The sequence below is a fragment of the Hylobates moloch genome, unplaced genomic scaffold (genome assembly GCF_009828535.3).
Source record: "Hylobates moloch isolate HMO894 unplaced genomic scaffold, HMol_V3 SCAFFOLD_4, whole genome shotgun sequence".
Taxonomy (NCBI): domain Eukaryota; kingdom Metazoa; phylum Chordata; class Mammalia; order Primates; family Hylobatidae; genus Hylobates; species Hylobates moloch.
Window position 1 is genome coordinate 61,352,174 of NW_026652279.1, and position 26,488 is coordinate 61,378,661.

A 26,488-nucleotide genomic window follows, 5' to 3' on the forward strand; every position below is an offset into this window, starting at 1 on the left:
GGCTAGCCAGTTTTCCCAGCACCATTTATTAAATAGGGAATCCTTTCTCCATTTCTTGTTTTTGTCAGATTCATCAAAGATCAGATGGTTGTAGATGTATGGCATTATTCCTGAGGCCTCTGTTCTGTTCCATTGGTCTATATATGTTTTGGTACCAATACCATGCTGTTTTGGTTACTGTGGCCTTGTAGTATAGTTTGAAGTCAGGTAGTGTGATGCCTCCAGCTTTGTTCTTTTTGCTTAGGATTGTCTTGGCAATGCCGGCTCTTTTTTGGTTCCATATGAACTTTAAAGTAGTTTTTTCCAATTCTGTGAAGAAAGTCATTGGTAACTTGATGGGGATGGCATTAAATCTATAAACTACTTTGAGCAGTATGGCCATTTTCACGATATTGATTCTTCCTATCCATGAGCATGGAATATTCTTCCATTTGTTTGTGTCCTCTTTTATTTCATTGAACAATGGTTTGTAGTTTTCCTTGAAGAGGTCCTTCACATCCCTTGTAAGTTGGATTCCTAGGTATTTTATTCTCTTTATAGCAATTGTGAATGGGAGTTCACTCATGATTTGTCTCTCTGTTTGTCTGTTAATGGCATATAGGAATGTTCATGATTTTTGCAATAGATTTTGTATCCTGAGACTTTGCTGAAGTTGCTTATCAGCTTAAGGAGATTTTGGGCTGAGACGATGGGGTTTTCTAAATATATTTTTTTAAAAACCAAAAACTTTGATACGATCCAGTTGTCATAATATTATTAGGTTTTGGTTTGCTAAAATAAACTGAGATTAAAAATATTTTTTAATTAAGTTGCTTACATCGTGTATCTCTCTGTATGCACTTTTAAATACTGTGACATTGAGTTACAGGCTTTGACTCCTGGATCTAAAAAGGAAACCAAGTCCTGATAAATGTTAAACACTGACAGCAATTAAAGCCCTATCTTCAGGCCCTGTAGAAAATGCCAGTCAAAATAAACTGCATTCCTGAGACCCAGGGCCAGAAATGAAAGCTATTCAACTCCTCAAGGCCTGGGGACTATCAAGGAAGAGGTGGGTGTGTGAGATTGTAAGGGCTAATTTTGAGAGATAAAATAAGTTCAGTTTCTCTATAATTTTTTTTGAGAGAGAGTCTCGCCCTGTCTACCAGGCTAGAGTGCAGTGGTGCAAGCTCAGCTCACTGCAACCTCCGCCACGGGGTTCAAGCAATTCTCCTGCCTCAGCCTCTCCAATAGCTGAGATGACAGGTGCCCACCACCATGCCTGGCTCATTTTTGTGTTTTAGTAGAGATGGGGTTTCACCATGTTGGTCAGGCTGGTCTCAAACTCCTGACCTCAAATGATCTTCCCACCTTGGCCTCCCAAAGTGCTGGGATTACAGGTATGAGCCACTGCACCTAGCCAGTTTCCCTACAAATTAATCATCAATGTCAAAGGCACACTGATGCAAGACCAGCATATGGGCCCCTATGTCAAATTAACAAGGTTTTCTTGAAGCATTAGCTGACTCCTTAATAAAGGTTATAAAGGTTTTAAAAGGCTTATGGAAGTTATATCTTACAGACGAGATTAAAATTTTATAGATTATTTATAAAATTTTGAAAAACAAATTTAATTAGCTTCATGCAGTTTTTATTAGGGCTTACTGTTTGGAAAATTAAGTCTCCTATCACAAAGAATGAAGATTTCACCTTTTTAAAAAAATCCTTTGAGTTATTACTTTGGTTAAATGAAATGACTTATTTCACAATGACCTGTGATCCTATTTTGTGATATCAAGTGTTTCAAACCTTGGATATTTGACAAATTTTCCAAATCAAATAATAAATTATGTCTTTTCCTGACCTAATTAGTCCTTTAAGATATGAGGTTCCCTAAAGTCCAAAAATGACATAATTGGCTTAGTTGGTATAACAATTATACAGGAAGCATTATCAAATATAAAATGGTGTTTGGTTTTCTTAGGGCTGTATTTCTATAAATATGTTATTGGTATGTGTTCCAAAAGTATGGGAAACTCCTATAATTCCGATATGACTTAATGGACATTATAAGTAATAATTATAATTGTTAGGTTAAATTATTGTGTGCCACATAAGTAACAAATTTCCTTGTCAATTGTGTCTTTAACTACGACAACTTTTTTCACATCCATGGACAATTATGGTCTTGTTTTGGTCCTCTTTAGAAGGTGGTTTTATAATCAGCTATAAAACTCTAACAGGTGCTCTTGAACGCAGGTTTCTGATAACTTTGGAGGCTGTGACATCCAAATCGAAGAAAAACTTCAGGACTCATGGAGAGCTGAAATGTTTATGACCATCACGCAGAGCAGGATTTAACTGTATCAACTAAACTAATAATATAAGTCTGAAGTAATCTTTTTAACTTTTTGCCTAAAACGCTGCTGAGCCTTCGTTTTGTTTTTCAGAGTCAAGAAAACTTTTAAGCTATTTTCAATAGGTTTTAACAATTGAGTAAAGTACACTCCTGTGAACAAAATTTAGAGCATATTTATTTTCTCTCTACCTGATTTCTCCAGAATTTGGAAACTGTGAGTATTCTTAACTTATGGCAATACAGTTATTTGCCTGAGTGCAATAAGAATCTGTTTTCATTTACAACAGGACACAATTGGAGAAACTTGTTATTTTACCAAGGCTTTGACTGGAATGGTGTGCTTTCCTTTAAGGAATCAAAGTTGACTTACAAAGTCAATAAAATCCCTGGGGAAAACTGGCCAGAAACTCGCCTACACAATTCCTGTATAGGGTTCCTGACGTGTGGTAAGTAAAGAATGTAACTTTCTTACAGGCCTAGGAGCCTCAGGTTTTATCTTAGAACCTCAAGAGGAGAGGATCACCTAACAGCTCAGCTTTAAAAAAAAGTCTTATCTGAGATTCCTTCTATGGAACAAAAAGTTCCATCAAAGCCAATGTAAAAGCCTATGTAAAAAATAATTATTCTTGTTGAATTGTATACAAATGATTAGGCCAAGTATAATAAAGCAAAGCAGTCCTACCATGATTTGTCTTTGGTAAAAATGGGAAACTGGAGAGAGAAAAATTGTTTCAAAAACTATAGCACACCTGTTGTTAGATTCTAGTCTTGCCTAATGTTTTTCAATTTTTATTATTTTCTACATTTTGGACTGAATTCTATATTTTCTTGGCTCCAAGTCTTCAAAACATTGTTTTCCATTTTTTCCTTCTTTTTTTCCCCATGTTTTTCTCATTTGGAGTCACCAAAATCCAGGCTGTGCTTTCAAAAAGCCCTGCAAACTGAAGCTAGACAACTTAAACTTCAGAAGAAAATAACAGCAACCTATTTATGTACATAAGCCACTAATAACTGCCTACTGATGTATGGACTTCAGAGTAATGTGGCCAATATTGATTTTCCAGAATTGTTCTTTCGTTTGTTGTTGTTTTTCTTCCTTCCTCCTCCTATTTTCTCTTCCTAGGACATGAGACTTCACAACTTGCTAAAAATGAGCCTGCCTAACAACTCAGGACCTACCTGTCTGGGAATAAACCATCCTATCCGTGAGAGATCAGATGAAACCTGAGACCAGAGACTCATTTTCTTCTAAAATACTTATTCTAAAAGATTTTATTTTTTAAAAAAGGAGGGAAATGTGAAAGAAAAATAATCTTGGGGCCCCCAAATCACTAAGCTAAAGGGAAAAATCAGGCTGGGAACAGCTTAGGGCCAACCTGCCTCCCATTCTTTCAAAATCACCCCTCTGCTCACTGAGATAAATGCATATCTGATTGCCTCCTTTGGAAAGGCTAATCAGAAACTCAACAGAATGCAACCATTTGTCTCTTATCTACCCATAACCTGGAAGCACCCTCCCCACTTTGAGTCTTCCTGCCTTGCTTTGAGTTGTCCTGCCTTTCCAGATCGAACCAATATTCATATTGCATATGTTGATTGATGTCTCATGTCTCCCTAGAATGTATAAAACCAAACTGTGCTCTGACCACCTTAGGCACTTGTCGTTGGGACCTCCTGAGGCTGTGTCACAGGTGTGCATCCTCAACCTTGGCAAAATAAACTTTCTAAATTAACTGAGACCTGTCTCAGATATTCAGGGTTCACATCTTCTTGATCAGTAAGACTTTTCTCCTGCAGTGAGGCAGCAGAATCAATTGGTTAAAACATTAAGTAGAACATCCTGAGACTAGCTTTCTTGCTTACTACTCCATTATTAGAACACTAAAACAAAAGACGCCAAGCCTTAAGTTGATATGTAAAAATAAACTCCAAAATGATTTTTAAAATTTTTTAATGGAGCCATAAATGTTTAGGAAATATAAAGGTAAATATTCATGTAATTCTTATATGGAGAAAGAATTTCTAAGCAAAAGAGCAATGGATGAAGTCACAAGGAAAAAATCAACTTTACTATATAAAAATATAAATCTAGGGCCAGGCATGGTGGCTCAAGCCTGTAATCCCAGCACTTTGGGAGGCCAAGGCGAGTGGATCACCTGACATCAGGAGTTTGAGACCAGCCTGGCCAGCATAGTGAAATCCTGTCTCTACTAAAAATACAAAAAAATTAGCTGGGTGTGGTGGCAGGCACCCGTAATCCCAGCTACTCGGGAGGCTGAGGCACGAGGATCACTTGAACCCGCGAGGCGGAGGTTGCAGTAAGCTGAGATTGCACCACTGCACTCCAGCCTGGGCAACAGAGCGAGACTCCGTCTCCAAAAAAGTAAAAATAAAATAAAATTTATATCTATATATTTAAAGCTAATGCATATCCAAAGCAACATAAACAAATTAAAACTACAGGTAAAAAATGAACTTTAAAAAATTTGCTACATATTGCTAATGTTCAATAAATATCCTAAAGATACATCAGTACATCTCACACAAATAAAAAGAGATCATATAATATAATGACATCAATCATTAACATCACAATTGGAAAATGGGCAAAGGACAGACAGTTTAGACAAGCCAAACTTTTTGAAATAATTATGACATTTGCTCTCTCAATTTCTCTGACTCACTCAACTCACTCCAGTCCAGCTTCCTCGCCCACAGCTAATTTTGATCAGGATATTGGTCTTCATGTTGCCAAATTCTATGCACTTTTTGGTCTTCATCTTAGTCATTCAGTGGCATTCAACTCTGTTATCCACAGGAGCCTTTTGAAAACACTGTTTCCTTGCTTGCTACCACCGCACTCTCCTGCTTTCCCTTTGATCTTGCTGCCACTGTAATTTAGACATTTGCTCACTTCTTCCTTCTATCAGCTCATAGCTGTTGGGGCTCCCCAAGGTTCTAGACTAGTCTTCCTTTTCTACCTTTCCTTTCTCACTGGTCTTTGATCTCTTTCTCGAGCTCACCTGCTCCTGTGTAGTGCAGGCACTGGCACAGGCTCCTCCCTGCCAGTGACCTCATCCACAACCCTACTCCCTCATCTTTCTAATGGCTAACCATTCTTCAGTCACAGCAAAAACTGCATTTCCTCAGAAAGCCTTTTCTACCTCTCTGATTGGTTCAGGTTCCTGCCAGATGCTCTCCTGGGTTCCAATGCTTCTCCTCTGGGATACTTATCTCAACTGTAATTAATAATTTGGGTAATTTTGTTCAGTGCCTCTCTTCTCCACTAGATTGTGTGCTGCATCATATCAAGGGCTATGTTTTACTCTCTGCTAGTATCCAGCACCTTGCCTTGTTCATAGCATGGGTTCATTAAACATATATTGAATATACAGTATAAAGAATAAAAGAAAAGGAAATACCAAATGGTTACGAATGTTAATATTTAATTAGCAGTCAAAGACTATGTAAAATAAAATAACAATATTTTTACCTTTCAGGTTAGCAAAAAAAATGTGTTTTAATAATACCAACACTGGCAAGAGTACAGGGAGACAGGAACTGTCATCCCTTACTGATGGGATTATAAATGTGTGCAGCCTTCTTAGAAAGCCTTGAGAAATATGTGTTAAGAAGCTTAAAATATTGGTATCCAAGAAGATGTAAAAAAGAAAAAATAATAAGCTTAAAATATTCCCCTCCTTAGATCCAGCCATTGTATGTTGTTATGGGCTGAACCATATCTCTCCAAAAGTCATAGGTTGAAACCCTAACCCCCAACAGCTCTGAATGTTACTGCACTTAGCTACAGGGCTTTAAAGGGGGGATTAAGTTAAATAAGGCCATTAGGGTGAGCCCTAATCCAATTTGACCAGTGTTTTACAAGAAGAGGAAATTTGAACATGTAGAGAGACAACAGAGTTGCTCACTCTCAGAAGAAAGACCATGGAAAATCACAGTGAGAAGGCAGTCATCTGCAATCAAACAAGCGAGGCCTCAGAAGAAGCCTTAATCTTGGACTTCCTAGCCTCCAGAACTGTAAGAAAATAAATTTCTCCTGTTTAAGCCACCCAGTGTGTGGTATTTTGTTATGGTAGGACTGGCAAACATATGCATATCTTTCTAGATGTGCATACCTAGAAACTTACTCTCAAATAATAATCAGAAATATGGTTAAAGATATGTAAAGCTGATAAGATACCTAAGGTAAATCTGTATATATTAGTCTATTTACTAAATAGGTCAGTTGTGGTAGTAGGTGCTGTGGATAGGATGGGGAGCAAAACAGGCTATTAGAGATTGCACCTGCATAGGAGATAGATGTTAAACAAATAGGGCATGTGCCTACATCCTTGGCTAAATGCTATAAAGGGGAAGTTCAAGGTGCAATAAGAAGGTAGAACGGGGTAAAACTATATATATTGGGGTGGGTGTTGGGGGGTAGAGGAGAAGGATCCAGAGAGAATTCTGTGAATGTGTGATGATTGAGCTACACGCTGAAGGATGAGCAAGGGTTAGAGGACAAGGACTGCTTTCTGCCTGGAGATGAGCACCACATGGGCAGATCCACTGCCATGGAAGAAGCTTGCTGGCATAGTGGTGCTAGGCACAGTGGACCAAGAGGAACCAAGACAGCTGGAATGAGGAGACATTGAGGGATTTCAAGCAGGGCAATATCCCAAGATTGGTAATGTTAAAACATATCAAACTCTTACCAAAGCTTTTCTCTGTGATGTGCTATTGTTTTCTTCCTTTTCCCTTTTTTTTTTTTTTTAGTATTTTTCATAGTTACATCTGGGGAACATGTATTATATTGTCAGGAAAAAAAATAATAAATTAAAGTTTTGTGACTGAGAGTGAAATGGATGTTTGTACAAATGTCCTTTTCCATTAAGGAGCCTAAAAAGAATGGCAAGAGTTTGATCACAACATAAAGTGTGTACTTAAAACTCCTTACAGCAAATAGGTTTTCCAGTTTGTCTCTTTGCTTTGGCATATGACTTTGTGGAAAATGGGCTTAAAAGAGAAATGTAATTGGGACAGGGAGAAGCTCCTCGTCTTAAAAAATGTTTACTTGCTATGTGAGCTCTATTTTTGGAATTTTATATGCCCTCTAAGGTAATTTTCCTCAATAAGACCTAAAGCAATGTCCCAAATGGCTTAAAATAGCCTCACCTATCTATCCCCTACTTTGTGAATCACGCTGTAGCACCTGGGTTGCTATCTTCTCACACTCTGAGCTCACCCTGGCTCCTGGGCTACAGAGTTGCAGCAGGCACTGACTGTGAGGGAAACGACTGCCCTGTACACGATTCTCCTAATTAGAGTGCTCCAAACAGCATGACTCTTTCCCCTGTGGTCCCAGAACAACAATCTCTGTCAAAGAAAATCCCATGCACTCTCTGTCCCCAAGTCATTGGTTCTCATTTAAAAAGAAATTGGTTTTTAGGACAGTGAAACTATTCTGTATGCCACTATAATGGTAGGTGCGTGCCACTATACATTTGTACAAACCCGTAAAATGTACAACAGCAAGAGTGAATCCTAATGTGTAAACTATGGACTCTGGGTGATAATGATGTGTCAGTGTGGGTTCATCAATTGTAACAAATGTACCACTCTAGTCAGGAAGGTTAATCATGGGAGAGGTATGCATACCTGGGAGTATGGGGGCTATGGAAAATCTCTGTACTTTCTGCTCAATATTGCTTTGAACATAAAACAGATCTAAAAAAAGAAAGTTTTTTTTTAAGTGCCAATAAACCTAAAAGGAAAGGTGGGGAGGGGGAAATTGGTTATGTAATATATTCATCTCAAGAGCTTAACTACTCGATGCTCTTTATTTTGGCTGTAATTGCAGTCACCCTCCAATTGTATCCCTCCCCCCCTGTAGTTAATGGTTAACAGCAAGATGAGACATAATGAGAAAGATCCAGGTGCTGGCATAATAAGACCCATATTGAGTCCTAGTGCACAGTATGTACCTGGCACTCTGGGGCCATGTCCTTGATAGCTAACTTCAGAATAAAGTCTACAAGGGAGTGATTCTTCCCCTTTTACATATGAGGAAAATGAATCTTTGTGAGGCTAAGTCTTGCCTAAGACTTATGTGACTAGTGACTTTATTAGAGAGATAAAGTGACATGCCTAAGCATGTGACATCTGGTTCCTGGATTAGCAGTACTAAATCCTTTATCTTTAACAACAGCAACAACTTTATTCTATTTCCATGTGAAACTGCCTGTAAATGTGACTTTTAACCATGTACCAATTTAAACAGAATTCTATTATAAAGTTAGTAATAATAATCTATAGGTCTTTAGGAATTCATCTGAAAGAATTTTATATGAGGAGTATTTTATAACGTAGTCTAATGCTATCATCAGAGCCAAGAAGACTACAAATGAGTGGACTAGCTATACTTGGAAACACTATCAGGGAAAGCATTCAAATGTTCAACTAGTAAAATGATAGTTCTTTGAGAAATAATAAAGATAAGCTTAGTAACCATGCACTGTACATCCTTTTGGGAAGCCAAACAATGTTTTAAACTAATCAGTAAAATAACTTTTTTTAATTGGGGAAATGAACAGACCCTGCTCAGTCACACTATTACACACTAAATCAATGCAAAACTGTCACCAACATCATATCATAAATTATATAGTGGCTAAACAGAGGAGAGCTATAAGAAGAAACTCCTGTGAGCTTATAACGCTTCACACCTCAGGCACTTGGAATCTTTTCCTAAAGCAAAATTCAAGGACTTGTCTTACTTATCCCAAAGCTGCAGTAGCCAAACTAAGCCCATACAAACCATATGCCACTGAGATCATAACCCCAAATGACATTAAATTAGGTCATGTATAATAATGTTTTCCCTACTGGCTCTCCACTCTCTGGTGATGAGGCTTGTTATGAAAATGTATTCATCAGTTTGGGCGGCCATAACAAAATACCATAGGCTGAGTAGCTTAAGCAACAGAAACTTGTTTCTCACAGTTCTGGAGGCTAGGAAGTCCCAGATCTAGGTTCTGGCTAATTCAGTTCCTGGTGAGGGCTCTCTTCCTGGCTTGCAGATGGCTGCCTTCTCACTGCAACCTCACATGACCGCTTTTTTTTTATGCACATGTGGGGATAGAGAGAGAAAGAACAAGCTCTCTAATGTCTCTTCTTATAAGGGTATTAATCCCATTAGGCCAGGACCCTACCCTCATGAACTCATCTAACCCTAGTTATCTCCCAAAGGCTCCATTTCCAAATACCATCACACTGGAGATTAGGGCTTCAATATATGAATGGAGGAAGGCGAAGCACAAACATTCAGTCCATAACAGAACATATGTTACCTGCCAATGTTCAATATAAAATTACCAATTATCTTCCCATTGTAATATAAAAGAGAAACATAAAAGTCAATGAAGTAAAGGGAAAATGAAAAACTCTGGAATTTTGTGCAGTAATTAACTGAAGGCATCTAGAAAAAAATTTCTAAGTGTCAACACTTCTGACAGAGGAGGAGGAGGAGGAGATGCAGAGGGAGGAGATGAGGGAGGGGAAAAGGAAAAGGGAGAGGGAAAGCATCTTATTAGGTATGTAAACTAAAAATAAAATCCTAAGCCCCCCATCAACTGAACAGACCCCCTCTTCGCCAAGGGGATTCCATAAAAACCTTAAAAACTTAGTTCTGAGCCGTGACGGGACGGGAGGCCAGATGAGCCTCGTTGTACTCCCTGTCTTTTATGGTTTAGACACAACAATTGACCAGCATTAATGTTAAAATAGAGATCACAACACTGACAGAACAAAGCCTTTGTGGCAATAAGATACCTAATTATAAACAGGACCTAAGGCCATGCTAGGCAAGGGTTAAGTTGTGTACCCCTACACTTAAAGAATAAACTATGTTCTGACCGCCACAAGGTTTTTCTTTTCCTCTAGCAGCTAAACAAGCACCCTGACATAAGCAGTATTAAAACAATTTGCAGCTCCATCAGATGCTGACTAGCTGATTCCCTTGTTCCACCAGCCATTACTACAGTTTTGATTGGACAAGAGATTGATTTCAATAACTTTCTCCTGACAAGAATACCAACCATGGACTGGTTCTAGCCAGTTTATGGGGGCTGCACACTCACTCACCTTCCTGTCCTAAGAAGATCTTTTCATGAATAGGGCCTAATTGTAATATATTTAAATGTTAAGTCTCCATCCCAAAGTGAACATGGGTCATACATGCTACATGCATGTTTGCTAAAAATTCCTGTGTCCACAGAACTGTGTCAGGACCACCTTCATGAATATTTGTAGCTCCTCCTATACCTGTTGCATATGGATGCTTAGCCACACCGTTCAGCATAAAGCTCCTACCCCCTACCCCTCCTCCTTTGAAGTGCCTGTCTCCAGTCTTTCTGGAGGCTATGCTTCCCAGGCTGTGGGATGGCCACCTTGCAGGCTATAAGCTTTACAAGAAATAAAGTCCCCTCTCCTTTTCTAAATGTATACACTGTATACATTTAGTGTAAAAAAAACTTATTTTTTTAATAAATAAGTTAATAGGTACCAGGCACTGTTCAAAGCACTGTATATACATTACTTATTGAATATTCACAGCACCTTTATGAGGTCTATACTATGATCAGCAATCCCATTTACATGTGGGGAATTGGAGGCAAAGAGAGCTCAAGCAGCTTGCTCAGAGTTATGCTGCTAGTAAATGAAGGACACAGAAGGCCAGCTCCAGAGCACTTGCTCCTGACCACTCCTCTCCGCTGCCTTTCTAGCAACTCCTCCACCTTAGCACCTAGAAGAAGAGAGAAAAGTCCACAGAACATTATGCTAAAAGTTCCCTATAGAGTTGTCACTGGTACCTGAAATTCTATCATTAGTTTCATTTCCTTGGATTAAGGAATTGCCTCCAATGAAAATTAAATTCAAATATAATCTGAAATACAAGAAGCCACTGCCAATCATGACACTTGATAGTATGTGTTCTCTCCCAGGTTTGTGAGAACTCCCCTAAGATGGCCATGCCCCACCTGCGCTGTAGTGAGATACTATAAGAATGAGAGTGCAGCCATCTGAAAGTAGATCAATGATAAAAAAAACTAAGATTACAAATATCTTTCATTGCTTTAAATTGAGAGCATGGAGGGAGAATATACAATGGAGAAAGGTAATTTTATTTAAAAAAAAAAAAAAAAAAAGACAGCTGGGTGCAGTGGCTCACACCTGTAATCACAGCACTTTGGGAGGCCGCGGCGGGCAGATCACCTGAGGTCAGGAATTCAAGACCAGCCAGGCTAACATGGTGAAATTCCATCTCTACTAAAAATACAAAAATTAGCCAGGCGTGGTGGTGCATGCCTGTAGTCTTGGCTACTCAGGAGGCTGAGGCAGGAGAATTGCTTGAACCCTGGAGGCAGAGGTTGTCGTGAGCCGAGATCTCACCACTGCACTCCAGCCTGGGCAATAGAATGAGACTTCAACTCAAAAAAAAAAAGAAAAAATAAAAATAAAAAAGAAGAAAAAAAAAAAGGAGGCATCATACTACCTGACTTCAAACTATACTACAAGGCTACAGTAATCAAAACAGCATGGTAACAGGTAACAGGTACCAAAACAGACACATAGACCAGTGGAACAGAATAAAGAACTCAGAAATAAGACCACACTTATATAACCACCTGATCTTTGGCAAATCTGACAGAAACAAGCAATGGGGAAAGGATTCCCTATTTAATAAATGGTGCTGGGAAAATTGGCCAGCCATATGCAGAAAACTGAAACTGGGCCCCTTCCTTACACCTTTTACAAAAATTAACTCAAGATGGATTAAAGACTTAAATGTAAATCCCAAAACCATAACAGCCCTAGAAGAAAACCTAGGCAGTACCATTCAGGACATAGGCGTGGGCAAATACTTCATGATGAAAACACCAAAAGCAATTGCAACAAAAGTCAAAATTGACAAATAGGATCTAATTAAACTAAAGAGCTTCTGCACAGCAAAAGAAACTATCATCAGAGTGAACAGACAACTTATGGAATGGGGGGAAATGTTTGCAAGCTACTCATCTAACAAAAGTCTAATATCCAGAATCTACAATGAACTTAAACAAATTTACAAGAAACAAACAAATAAACCCATCAAAAAGTGGGCAAAGGATATGAACAGACACTTCTCAAAAGAAGACATTTATGCGGCCAAACAAACATATGAAAAAAGCTCAACATCACTGATCATTAGAGAAATGCAAATCAAAACCACAATGAGATACCGTCTCACACCAGTCAGAATGGCAATTATTAAAAAGTCAAGAAACAATAGATGCTGACAAGGCTGTGGAGAAATAGGAACACTTTTACACTGTTGGGGGGAAAGTAAATTAGTTCAACCACTGTGGAAGACAGTGTGGTGATTCCTCAAGGATCTAGAATGAGAAATACCATTTGACCCAGCAATCCCATTACTGGGTATACACCCAAAGGAATATAAATCATTCTACTATAAAGACACATGCACATTTATGTTTATTGCAGCACTACTTATAGCAAAGACATAGGACCAACCCAAATGCCCATCACTGATAGAGTGGATAAAGAAAATGTGGTGCACATACACCATGGAATACTATGCGGCCATAAAAAAGAATGAGATCACATCCTTTACAGGGACATAGACGAAGCTGGAAGCCATCACCCTCAGCAAACTGACACAGGAACAGAAAACCAAACACCACATGTTCTCACTCACAAGTGGGAGTTAAACAATGAGAACACATGGACATAGGGAGGGGAACAACGCACACACTGGGGCCTATCAGAGGGTAGAGGGCAAGGAGAGGGAGAGCATTAGGACAAATACCTAATGCATGCAGCGCTTAAAACCTAGATGACAGCTTGATAGGTGCAGCAAACCACCAGGGCACATGTACACCTATGTAACAAACCTGCACGTTCTGCACATGTATTCCAGAACTTTAAAGAAAAAAAAAAAATCTTGGGTGTACATCGGTAGAGACTTATTCTGTATCCTTCAAAGTATATCATGTGGGCAAGTACATATGGTGACTTCCATGGAGCATAGAAGAAGCACTGCGAAGGTCCATCTGGGGTTACAAAAGCCCTGGGCCAATAAACTCGGTTTCTTCTCCCAAAGATCTTTCATTTAGCACAATCTTCCCTTCTACGAGCCCCAGACTACACAGAACAATGTTAAGAGAAGCATATTAAGCTGAAGGAGATGATGACTAGAAAGCTAAACAGACTAAAAGTATTAAAAATGCACTTCCACAGAATAAATAAATGACAGGGAAACTGTTTTACTTCAGTATTGTATTCATGTGATGTTGGAGAGAGAAGGCAAGTCAGTTTAATAACAAGAGAGACTTCATATTACGTTTTTTTCGCTAAGGACAACAGAACAATAACGTCGGATTTCTTTATTCACTTTAATTCAGCAAACACAGGTTCTAATGAGTCTGGGGAAAAAGTAGCATTCTATAAAAAGGCCTAAGCTTTACCCTTTGTTGTACCTCATTCTTTCTGCCAAATTTGTATTTTCTACTAGACTGACAGTTCCACAAGTGTGGAGACTGGGCATGTCTTCTTTCACCCTGTGATACTCAGACAATGTTTGGCTCACAGTAGGTGTTCAATAAATATGTTAAATTAATTAATGTTGATCACTGTGGTTTTGTGTGAATCATGAGAATCAGTCTCATCAGAAGATATATTGGAAACTACATTCAAGGAGAAGTGGGGAAAAAAAGAAACCGCATTCAAAGTAGGCAAGGGGGAAAGCTCTTCTCCTCCTATGCATATAATACTGAATGTAATATTGATGGTTATAGATTATTAAAAGGTTGAGAGAGGGAAGGGCCTTAGAGCAGTCGGGAGAGAAGAAAAAAAGTAAGGATAAGAGTAAGCTTTTCTCTTCAAGGTATTTTCATTAGCTTAAAGCAGACAAAAAATTGAACACAAAATTGTTCCTTAAAATAAGAATATATATATATTTACAAGGTCTCATTCTGTTACCCAGGTTGGAAAGCAGTGGCATGATCACCGTTCACTGCAGCCTCGACCTCTTGGGCTCAAGCGATCTTCCCACCTCAGCCTTCCAAGTAGCTGGGACTATGGAAGCACCACCACACCCTGCTATTTTTTGTTTGTTTGTTTTTTGAGAGACAGAGTCTCACTATGTTGCCCAGACTGGTCTCAAACTCCTTAGTTCAAGTGATCCTCCCACCTTGGCCCCCCAGAGTGCTGGGATTCCAGGTGTGAACCACAGCACCACGCCAAAAGTAAGAATATTTGATTACATTTTAGAGATAGAAAGAGTTAAGTATTCAAGTATAGATTCACTTATACATATACGGCATTATGTAGATAAAGAATGAAGAATTAGACTCACCAACTACTTTCCAGTACTCTGCCCATTGACCTCTGGTTCCTCTGATTTGTGCTCTATGCTTATTGTTTCTCCATTCTATCCAGTCATATTTTTAACTTTTTTAATCCAGCAATTTTTATTCTGCATGTTAGTCTAATAATTATGGAATTCATTGCTGACTCACAGAATCTAAACAGGTTAATTCAGGCAAATGCCCGAAGCAGGGATAAGCAGATAAAGATGTCATAAGGACACAGTTTACAAATGTTATACATAATAGATGCTGTGATTCCATAGATTAAGGCAAACAACATTGCAACCTAAAAGTGAATTCTGTAAATAGGGTAACTATCTCTGTTTTAAAAGCCCTATAGATGCTAAAGTTTATTCAAGGAACTAGTAAGCCATGTTTCTTTCTATGTTTTCATATTTCCTGTGGCTCCAAGAGGCCATTGTAATAAATAGTAAATTATGGTTTTGGTTTTTGTTTATCTCTGTTCTCACATCTGGAAACTGGAAACTAATCATACTCCTGGTTTACACAGCCTGGATACTTTGCTCATTGTGGAACATATATTAAAATGAGAGGCAATAAGCAGGTGTTTACTTTATAACAGAACATGGAAGGTTAGAGGTAGAAGCGTTCTTAGAGATCACTCAGTCCAACACCCCCATCTTTTTCACTTTAGCAACCGGAAGCTGAAAGAAGGGTTGAAGATTGCCCTTTGTCCCTGAGTACGCATTTGGCAAGGGATATATTTTGAAATATTTGTGTCTCAAAGAATTCTCATTCTTCAAACTTGCTGATCACCAGGAGTAATAAAGGCTGCCTTACACACTTTCATATGTCTTATAGACATTATGTGTCTGGGAAGCCTGAAGTTAAAAATAAAATAATATTACCCCAAACAAAACTTACTTGGTTCCGGGGTTGGCAACAGCAGGGGACTGAGAAACTATCCTCTGGTAGCTGACATTTAATGGGACTTATAAAAAGAAAAGCTGTATTATTGCTGTGTAACTGTGAAGCGCAGGACACACATGTCTACTGTGGAGCCTTCTAGCATCACAGTAGAGCAGACAGAATAGCCGCCTGTACATGTCACTGACTCCACAGCTGACCAGGCCCATCCATTCCCCTCTTGGGAGCTTTCCTGCTAGCATCTTCTTCCCCAGATATCAGGTGCTCTGCCTAGCCATAACAAAACAGTGCTGAGGGCAGGAGAATTTTAGCTCCCTCTCCCATCTAGAAACCAAATGGACTCCCTGAAAGAAAAACAAGTATGTCAAATCTCTCAAAGGTAGTGACTTGTTATGTGGGATCCCCAGTTCCTTAGAAAGTCTACCAAAGAGTGGAACAATTTTCAGTATTTCAAACGGAAATCACACATTGAGCCACAAGGCTACACAGACTAAGTATAGCACCAAGTTTCTTTCCTTTGGCTTAAATTCCGTCACTCAGTGGGATTATCTCAGGCTTATCAGGAGCTCTGGAGAGTGGTTAAAGATATCTCAGATAACTAAAAATGAAGAAATCATTACCCATTAGATGACAATAAGGTCCCTTGAAAGACAAGATGAAATAATAAGTGAGATTTCTGTGGGTATGAGAAAGACTCAGAAGTACTGGTTTTAAACCAAAGAAAACTTTATATCCAAAGATTCCTCAAAAAATTATCTAAGAGAAACCCCCTCCCCTATTCCAGCTCTCCCCTCCGGTTCCATGACAATCACTCACTGGGCAGGGCAGGGAGGTTTTCCTGTGACTGGTGGCTTGGGGTCGGTGGCGTTCCCGGAGTCCTCTCTGATCCTCCTCTCTCCAGCTGTGGCCCCAGAAGCTGCTCATCCATTTGGCAAAAGACACATCATCATCATCATCATCTTTGTGCTCCATGTAAAGGTGATGCCAAATACTGAAGGCCTGTCCCTAAATGCAACAGAGGGAAATATCACCCAACAGGGCTGACAATGAAACCCAGGATCTCTCCCAAAAGACAAAATGAAACTGGTCTTTTTAAAATGGTCTCCGATACTGGCATCCTTAAAGGAGAAAGATTTACTAAACAACCACTTCATCATCAGGCAGCCTTGGGCAACGTCTATTTATAAATTGTGCAGCCCACATTCCCCTCCCCTTGTCTTTTTAAATTGAGAGGCTTTCTAATCCTTCCATTGCTGGGGCTTGTGCCTCACAGCCTAAGGGTGGGAAGCAGAGTCCACTGCCTGGTTTTCCCTGTGCTTTGCTGCCAATGACATGTGATGGCATCTCCAGCTGTCAATGATGATGGAGCATGACCCTCACAATATGCCTGTCAGCTCCAGGCAAGCTCTGAAATGGGGCCACATACAAGGAACAGACTGACCACAGCTTGCAAGGTAGCCAGCTGTTGCCATGTCATATCTAGAGCTAGATACTCTCCTAATAAAATGATATTGATATAAAATCCAGCTCCTGGATCAAAAGGAGTTTTCAAAATTGAGGTATTACTTATACATGTACAAATGTAAATAATATACAAGTACATGTAAAATGTACAAATCATACGTGCACAGCTTGATGAATTTTTATATACATATACCCCTGTGTTACCACCACCATGCAGGTAAAGACATAGAACATTGCCAGCACCCCAACTGGCTCCATGTATCCCCCTTCCAATCCATATTCCCTTCAAAAGTTTACCATTAATGATCTGACACAATAATGGTGTCACCATAGATTAATTTGCTTATTTTTGAACTTACTTTCAATGGCATTATACAGTATGCATTATCCTGTGTTATTCAACATGATGCCAGTGAGATATATCCATGTTTTTGCAGTAACAATAGTTGATGCTGTGTGTAGTATTGCATTGCATCAACATGCCACAATTTTTTAAAAATTCAGTCTACTGGCCGGGCGCGGTGGCTCACGCTTGTAATCCCAGCACTTTGGGAGGCCGAGGCGGGCGGATCACGAGGTCAGGAGATCGAGACCACAGTGAAACCCCGTCTCTACTAAAAATACACAAAATTAGCCGGGCGTGGCGGTGGACGCCTGTAGTCCCAGCTACTCGGAGAGGCTGAGGCAGGAGAATGGCGTGAACCCGGGAGGCGGAGCTTGCAGTGAGCCGAGATTGTGCCACTGCACTCCAGCCTGGGCGACAGAGCAAGACTCTGTCTCAAAGAAAAAAAAACAAATATTTATAAAAAAAACATTCAGTCTACTAGTGATGGTCATTTTAGGCTGTCATTTAGGTTATTTCTATTGGGGCTTTTATAAAGTTTATATAAATTTTATAGTCCCTGTCTTTTAGTGGGCATTTTTTTCAAGGTAAAGAGAATATTACATTTATGGAACTCCTACTTTGCATCAAGTATGGAGCCAAGTATTCCATATACGCTAATTTTCTTTTTTTCTTTTTTTCTTTCTTTTTTTTGAGATGGAGTCTCGTCCTGTCGCCTAGGCTGGAGTGCAATGGCATAATCTCAGCTCACTGCAACCCCCGCCTCCCAGGTTCAAATGATTCTCCTGCCTCAGCCTCCCAAGTAGCTGGGATTAAGGGCGCCCACCACCAAGCCCAGCTAATTTTTGTACTTTAAGTAGACATGGGGTTTCACCATGTTGACCAGGCTTGTCTCAAACTCTTGACCTCGTGATCTGCCTGTCTCAGCCTCCCAAAGTGCTGGGATTACATGCGTGAGCCACCACGCCAGACTCCATATATGCTAATTTTCTTATAACAACCTGGGAGATTTGTATGACATTTTATTGATATGGAAGTTGAGATGCAAATAGATCACCCCTTGCCAAAGTGAAATTAATACTAAGCGGCAAAGCCAAGTTTGAAGCGGGGAATAGAAAAACAAAGTCCAGGCTCTTTCCACCATCCTGCCAGTATTTCAAGAGAACTTGGAGAAGTCTCGCATTTTCAATCAGGAATTCTTGGCCATTTGCCATATGAAAATCCTTCCTTGAGCTGCAAAAAGATAAGCTTGATAACTATGACCAATGTTTGCAGAGCATGGTATCACAACTTTTATGTTACTAAGTAAAGGAGCCAAAGCTTATCTTGTAACATTTTCATTTTTTGCAAATGGCCAAGACTTCCTGTGTTATCACAACTCATTGCTGGAGGAATTAAGCACATCCTGTGGGACTTCACTGGAACAGGACTTTTTGGAAGAGTGTGCCTAATTTCCTCCAGACTGCACCCCATATGCCTTTTCCATTTTCTTTCTCAGTTTTACTTTGTGTCCTTTCAACATAATAAATCTTATCCATGAGTACAACTATATGCTGAGTTCTAGCAAATCCCCAAACTGGGGATGACAGCTACTATCAGAAGTGGGATTTGCTAAGAAACAACCCAAACCACTGAACTATGGCTAAAGCAAGGTTTGGGAAAAGGAAGGATGAAGAAGACATGATGGTGAACCTTCAGTGCCCAGTGGCTACCTAGCCATCAGTAGGATGAATCAGCTGCTGGGATGATGTCTGTTGTGAGAGGTAAAGGTTACCTACAGAATTCAAAATGACAGATCCAACCCCAGGACAACTAGTTCATTAGATTCCTTGGCTGCTTTTGGCCATGGGTAGCTAAAATGAAGGGATTAAAAAGTGCAGCCTGGCTGATGCCTTTGGGTTTTGTTCTCTCCTCTAGATGAGAAGAGAAAGGGCCCAAACATTCCCAAAACACATTTTGCATGGGCCAAAAATGTTAAAAGTTTGCATTGCTTTCTCCTCCAAGTGGGAAGGAAGAGAAAGCAATGCAAACTTTTAACATTTTTGTTAAGTCAGTTCCAAGAGCTAGAACAAGGCTTTAGATAAACCAGCAAGAAAGGGGAGGGGGGAATAATACCACATCGCCTGGTACAGCAGCCCCTTGCATTCCAACTGGGAATCTCTTAGCAGGTATAATGTAAATCATATATGCTGAATTTACCACTTTACTACTAGGAGTTTGAGTAAACCTGCAATAAAAAAAAGAGAGAGAGATTTTTTAAAATGGCTTCTATTTTGTGGCTATTGCACCTGAATATATGATAAAAACTGATGTAAAATATTATATGCTTATACTTTCATAAATGTTTGAGGGATTACCCCAGTTAGGGAAAGCTACTCCATAAGAAGTATTAGGAGAATATGCACCTCTTGATTTTTGTTGCTAGTAGATGAATTACAATGTAAACTCTGAGCATTTAAGTACTGAAATCTCCATAACTGATTATTTTTGCTATAATTTTTGCCTGTTGGAGCCTATGGGAAAAGGTAGACAACATAGAAGCATAGCTCATCTCCACTGGAAAAAATACCTTTTGAATTTTAAAAAGCAGTTTTTAGTTTGCTAATAAGTTCTTATAAAATCAGGTGTCTGTCTGACCCTTAGAAGCTAATGATTTTCCAGCCTAATGTGCATATTTTGGAGTAGGTCAATTGGACTCTAAATATGACTGTCTAAAAAGGGCTTAGAAAACATTTCTTGTCAATTGGACTCGGAACACAGCTGTTTGGCCCTGTATCTTCTTGGCTTTGCTGCTGCTATAGAGGAAAAGTTGCTAGCTAGTTTGGAATCCTGAATTCATAGATCCTAACTGCCTGGAGTTTATGCTAAGCTTGATATTGTCTGTGAGGGGTTGTTCCAATCTCTGAAGACAGGCATAGGCTCAAGGAACAGAACTCAGCCTCTGGGACTATTGCAGGTTTGTTTACAACACTCCTCTGTGGGGGTCACCTGCAGATGCCTACGGGAAAGGGCTTGTCCTTTGAAAGGACCATTTGAAACCGAATTAGTTGCACCAGAAATGATGGATCCCAAGAACCCCGTCAAAAGCTGCAAGCTGGGGAAGAGCACATCACAGAGAGTGGGACCCCTCCATCCACTCCTGACAGATAGGGCTCTTGACCCCTTATGGGATAGCTCACTGCTATTAATTTGTGTTCAGCTTGCCAGAGTATTTTGAAATTTGCAATGATGGATTGATAGTCTGACTCTTCTTTGCTCATCTCTCTTCTTAGTTAGGCAGTTTGATTGCTAAATGCAGCTGTTCCTAGATAGAAATTGATATTTTCTAGGCTGCTTCTTGAATAAATAATCAGGACAAAAGGGATAGGGTAATGTAAACACAGTCTGAAAATTTTTGAAAATTCAGGATTTTGACCTAGCCCATTCTGGAACATGATGTTTTTTCTGGTTGTTACACGAGACAATGATTTTCTATGTAAATTCTTTTGTCCCTCTTACAAACCCAACCCTTCCTTATAAATGGTCTAGATAAGAATAAACAACGGCTGGGGAAAATGTAAAGTTATTATTTCTGAATGAATCACACTGTTGCGTAATAGCAAAGAAGAAAAAAACCCGGCACCTGGGGAGATGCAGGAGAAAGAGGGCATTAATGATCTGTTTTTCAGAACTGCTCCTGAACACCAGTGCTGCCTTTCCAGGATGCTGGCTTGAATTCAAACTGATTGCTGAGCCTATGATCACACCCAACAGCACTGAGTATGAGATAGCAGCAACTGGCCCCAGTTCCTCTAGTTTCCAAGAACACCTCCAGATATTGTCCACACTTACGAGAAAAACTGACAGAAACAAACTGCCTTCAGGCAGTCCTTCTAAAACAAAGAACTTAGCTGAATTATTTACACTGGACAGAGAAACCGTGGGCTGAAGTCCCCACGGTGGGAAGACACACTGGGGGCTCTGCTAACCTGTGCTACCTGACTAACGCATGTTTTCACTGGGGTAACTGAACTTGAATTCTTTGTTTCTAAGAATCTTCTCTGGGATTGTCCTTCCTGTGTATATATCTTGACTATCTTGGCCTGCCTCAGCCCAAGAAGGCATGCAGGTCAGCTTCAATTTACTACCAAGAGACGTGCTGTGCTTGAATTGATGCCTCGGGCTAGGTTAAAAAAGGTTAATACAAAAACTTAAGGAGAAAGCCACCTGGCTTCCTAAGATTAACCTTTATAGCTAATGGGATTTGTTTTAACTGGCTAAATCCAAGACCTCTGGATTTTAAGTAAAGTCAATACTCAGGTTAGTTTCATACTGTGTCATGGGACACTACTGATAATAATTTTGCTATAAAATGCCTTGACCAAGGAGATCAGCTACACAGAAAATGGTTAATATAGCAGGCCTGAAACTGCCCATCCTTAGAAGGACCTGCTTGCAAGGTTAGCCCTTAGCTGGCTTCTGGGAACTTGGCTGGTAAACAGTTCCTGCAGTGACATAATATTTTCCTTAAATTATAAGAGTGGTCTAAACTGTTTGCCTGACTAACGTGGTTTATGCTGAACAACTGACTTTCTTCTGCAAATCTGGAGTTTGTGTATGTGGTAGGCAGAGAGTGCCTACCTGACCAGCACCCAGTCACTATCTGGGGTACTGAGTTTCTATTGAGCCTCCATAATAAACAGTTGCCTTGCACAATGGCCACAATGCATTGTTGCGTTGCTGGAGGAATTAGGTGTGTACTTTGTAACTCCACTGGGAGACGACTCTTGGAAGCTTGAGCCAGATTTCCTCCAGACTTTCCCTATGCAACTTTTTACTTGTTTTGCTTTGTATCTTCGCACCATAATAAATCTTAGCCATGAGTACAACTATATGCTGAGCCTTATAAGTCCTTTTTAGCAAGTCATGAACCTAAGGTTGGTCCTGGGGAATCTCCTAATACTGGAAGGAAAGGGAACTCTTCAAATCTTTGACCAAAAATTCTCCCAAAACAACAAGATGTAAACATACCCCAGAAAGAAAAAAGGATTTGGACTACATTAAAGAAAATGAGACTTCTAACTCCATTTTTTCCCCTAGTTAAGCCTATTTCTTCTTTAAAAACATGAGGAAAAGATAGCTCCCTACTCTACTACGCTAAGGTTCTTAAAACAAACATGGGGCAGCAAAAAAGCACTAGCAGAAAGCGTCAAGTCTTTCAGCACTGGGAGAGATGCTCTTCTGGGCTTTCTTGGGAGCCCTGGCCTGAGGGGAGGCTCCAGCCCACTCCTGAAGCCCAGACACCTGCTTTCTCTAGCAAGGGCCCTGGGCACCTGCCTTGAGGAGATGCTGCTGGGGATGCATACCAAAGGGAGCTGCCCTTTTGACCCTGCACCTTTTTGAGCCTAGAGGACGTATGCAAAAGCTGCCAAGTGACTGCGACAGCTGCAGCTTCTGAGCTGAGAATTTGAGTAGGCATTTTCTTATCATGCTGAATGTGAAAAAAAATACCTTCTCTTACAGAATAGGAAGCTTGTGGTGTGTGTATTCTCATAAAGTGAACAGACATCATGGGTGCCCAGGTAATCAGTGAAAATGATCCTTGGGCTGTCAAGTGGTTTCTCAGTGCCCTCTCTCTTAGGAGACTATGCAATTATGAGAAAATGATTTTCCCTTTATTTTATTTATTTATTTTTATAGAGATGAGGTCTCACTATGTTGCCCAGGCTGGTCTCGAACTCCTGGACTCAAGCAATCCTCCAACCTCGGCCTCCCAAGTGTTGGGATTACAGGAGTGAGCCACCGCGCCCACCCAATTTTCCCTTTATTTATTTCATTGTCCCAGTGCCATGCTGCCATTGCAGTAGTAACTTATTTTTTAATTTCATTTTTCTTTTTCTTAACAGTTAAGGGAAAGCATCATTCCTCTTACTGATTTCAAGCTTGACTGAACCAGTCTCATTCTAGAAAGGAAATGCTATGTCCAGAAGAGCTAAACTGCTACATCTTTTTTTTTTTAACAGTCAAAATACATCAATGGTTTTGAGTCAGTTTTTACTTCCCAGAAAGCAGTGCTTAAATACTTGAAACTGTGTGCTATGTTCTATTCAATGACCTGATTGTCAGACTCTTGTTTAGTGGCAACGTGTCATAGTATAATCATCCATTTCCTTGTATGTTATCAAGTTATACTGTGAAGTTTGCCACTCTTTTGAGGTGGTCATCAAAGACACACCTTTTTTGACCAAGTGCCCTAAAGCATGTCTCTAAGGGTATATCACCATTATTTTTTATTCTAAAAAGCCATGAAGCATGTATTATGAGAATTGTTTTTAAACTATACCACTAGTGGTGTAAAAAACAACAAAAAAAGAGGAGACAAAGAAAGGTATGTTTTCAGAGATTTGCCTACAAAATATTGGTTATATAAATATCCAGTTACCTTGGCATTAAACATCATTAAATTCTTCAGGATTTTGGCTAATGGTGGGCTTCATAATAGTTGTTAGACATTGGAAGAGATTTTGAAGAGCCAATAAATCATCTCTTCCACAAGAGACCTTCAAACACAGCCCTGATTCTCATCTGCCAAAGATGAAATCTGTGCAGCTTTGTCTCCAGAAGTGTTATTAGTTGGTTGACCTCTCAAGGTCTCTTCAATCCCTAGGCACCAATTATTCTAAAACAGATGAGCTACTACTGTTAAAATTTACTACTATGTAAAAAACTTTTTGGGAGGCTGAGGCGGGCGGATCATGAGGTCAGGAGATCGAGACCAGCCTGGCTCACACAGTGAAACCCTGTCTCTACTAAAAATGCAAAAAATTAGCCAGGCATGGTGGTGGGCACCTGTAGTCCCAGCTACTCAGGAGGCTGAGGCAGGAGAATGGTGTGAACCTGGGAGGCGAAGCTTGCAGTGAGCGACAGAGCAAGACTCCATTGAAAAAAAAAAAAGACTTTATCAATCCAGTTCATCAGCGTGCTATACTTCAGAAAAGGCTTCCTTTCAGTTATTAACTGCAATGTCACAGAATCTAAAGGTAATGCCTCAGCACTTCTGTTGAATCTACAAGCCTCTCCATAAGAAGTGATCCAAACAAGAACTGGGGGAATTGAGAGTCCTGAGTGCCTCATATTTGAGAGGGACAAAATATTGCAATTTACAATAAAGGAGAGGATCATCATACACATAAAGAAAACTGACAAAATACAACATTTAGGAAAATAAATTGCAAAAATTAAAGTTTGAGTCAAAAAATAATGTGAAGTTTTCAGACTATTAAAACAAAAAAACTTAAATGAACCTCCATAACAATCTTTTCTGAGGATCAAATATCACATGTTATTAGCAGGAATAAGGTCTTTATGGAAAGGTATATGGCAAGATGCATTTAAAAGCTTTAAAAAAATTTTGCATCCTTTGACCCAGAAATTTCTCTATTTTTTACAAGTGGATAATAAGAGGTATATACAAGGATGTTTGTTCATATAACATTATTTAAAATAGCAAAAACTTGTAATATGTGGAAACATCTTAAAAGTACAACAACTGGAGATCAGGCTAATCCATTATGATATATTTATACAATAGAATTCTATGCAATCATCAAAAATCATAGGATTTAATGACAAAGGAAACTTCTCAAAATAAAATAGGTGACAAAATAAAATACAATACAGGGTGATAATTAATTTTATGTGTCAACTTCGCTGGTCCATGGTGCCCAGATATTTGGTCAAACATTAATTCTGGATGTTTCTGTGAGGCTGTTTTTGATGAGATTTACATTTAAATAGGTGGAATTTGAGTAAAGCAGATTTCCCTCCATACTGTGGGTGGGCCTTGTCCAATTAGTTGAAGGCCTGAATGGAATACAGATTAACTGCCCCAGCAAGAGAATCAAGGAAGAGACCCACATATATTTCTAGCTGAATTTTGGAAAGAGTACAAAAGCAATTCAATGGAGGAAGGATAGCCTTTTCAACAAATGGTGTTGGAGCAATTGAACATCCACAGTTTAAAAAAATGAGTCTTCAGCCCGGCGCAGTGTCTCATGCCTGTAATCTCAGCACTTTGGGAGGCCAAGGCAAAAGGATCACTTGAGCTCAGGAGATTGAGGCTCCAGTGAGCCATGATTATGCCACTGTACTCCAGCCTGGGCAACAGAGCAAGACTCTTATCTCAAAAAATAAAAAGAGAACATTACACAAAAATGAACTCAAAATGGATCACAGACTTAAATATAAATTGTAAACTGTAAGACTTTTAGAAAAAAAAAAGCATGGGAGGAAATCTTTGGGATCAAGAGCTAGTCAAGAGTTCTTAGACTTGACACCAAAAGCATAATCTATAAAAGGAAAAATTGATAATTATACATCACTGAATTAAAAACTTTTGCTCTATGAAAGATCCTGTTAAGAGGATGAAAAAAGTAAGATAAAGACTGGTGTATCCGACATAGGACTAGTAACTAGAATATATTTTTTAAAAAACTTTCAAATTTCAACATTAAAAGAACACACAATCCAATTAGAAAACAAAGGCCAGGCATGGTGGCTCACACTTGTAATCCCAGCACTTTGGGAGGCCAAGATATGAGGATCACTTGAGCCCAGGAGTTTGAGACAAGCCTAGGCAACATAGGGAGACCCTGTCTCTATAAATTAAAAAAAAAAAAAAAACTAGCCAGGCATGGTGGCATGCACTTGTAGTCCCAGCTACTCAGGAGGCTGAGGTGGGAGGATCGCTTGAGCTCGGGAGGTTGAGGCTACAGTGAACTGTGATCATGGCACTTTATTCCAGCATGAGTGACAGTAAAGACACCATCTCAAAAAGGAAGGAAGGAAGGAAGGAAGGAAGGAAGGGAGGGAGGGAGGGAGGCAGGCAGGCAGGCAGGCAGGCAGGCAGGCAGGCAGGCAAAGAAAAGAAAACAAGAAAACAAGCCAATGACATCAAAGACATCTCACTGAGAAGGATATACAAATGGTGTCTATGGCCATAACGCCCTGAATGTACCCAATCTCATTTGATCTCAGAAGATATACAAA

General features: G+C 39.6%; 1 protein-coding gene across 4 annotated transcripts in view; it reads right to left on the reverse strand.

Moving 5' to 3' along the window:
• LNP1 (leukemia NUP98 fusion partner 1) overlaps positions 1–26,488 on the reverse strand; it is a 55,251-nt gene that overhangs the window by 9,932 nt on the left and 18,831 nt on the right. For 2 of the 4 annotated variants that reach the window (XM_032150310.2, XM_058437583.1), the window contains 2 exons: positions 19,577–19,688; positions 16,471–16,659 (listed from right to left, as the gene is read on the reverse strand). In XM_032150310.2, the coding sequence (XP_032006201.1) occupies positions 16,471–16,659; positions 19,577–19,688 (301 nt within the window). The remainder of the gene's footprint in view (positions 1–16,470; positions 16,660–19,576; positions 19,689–26,488) is intronic. The other 2 variants (XM_032150311.2, XM_058437584.1) reach the window with 1 other exon arrangement.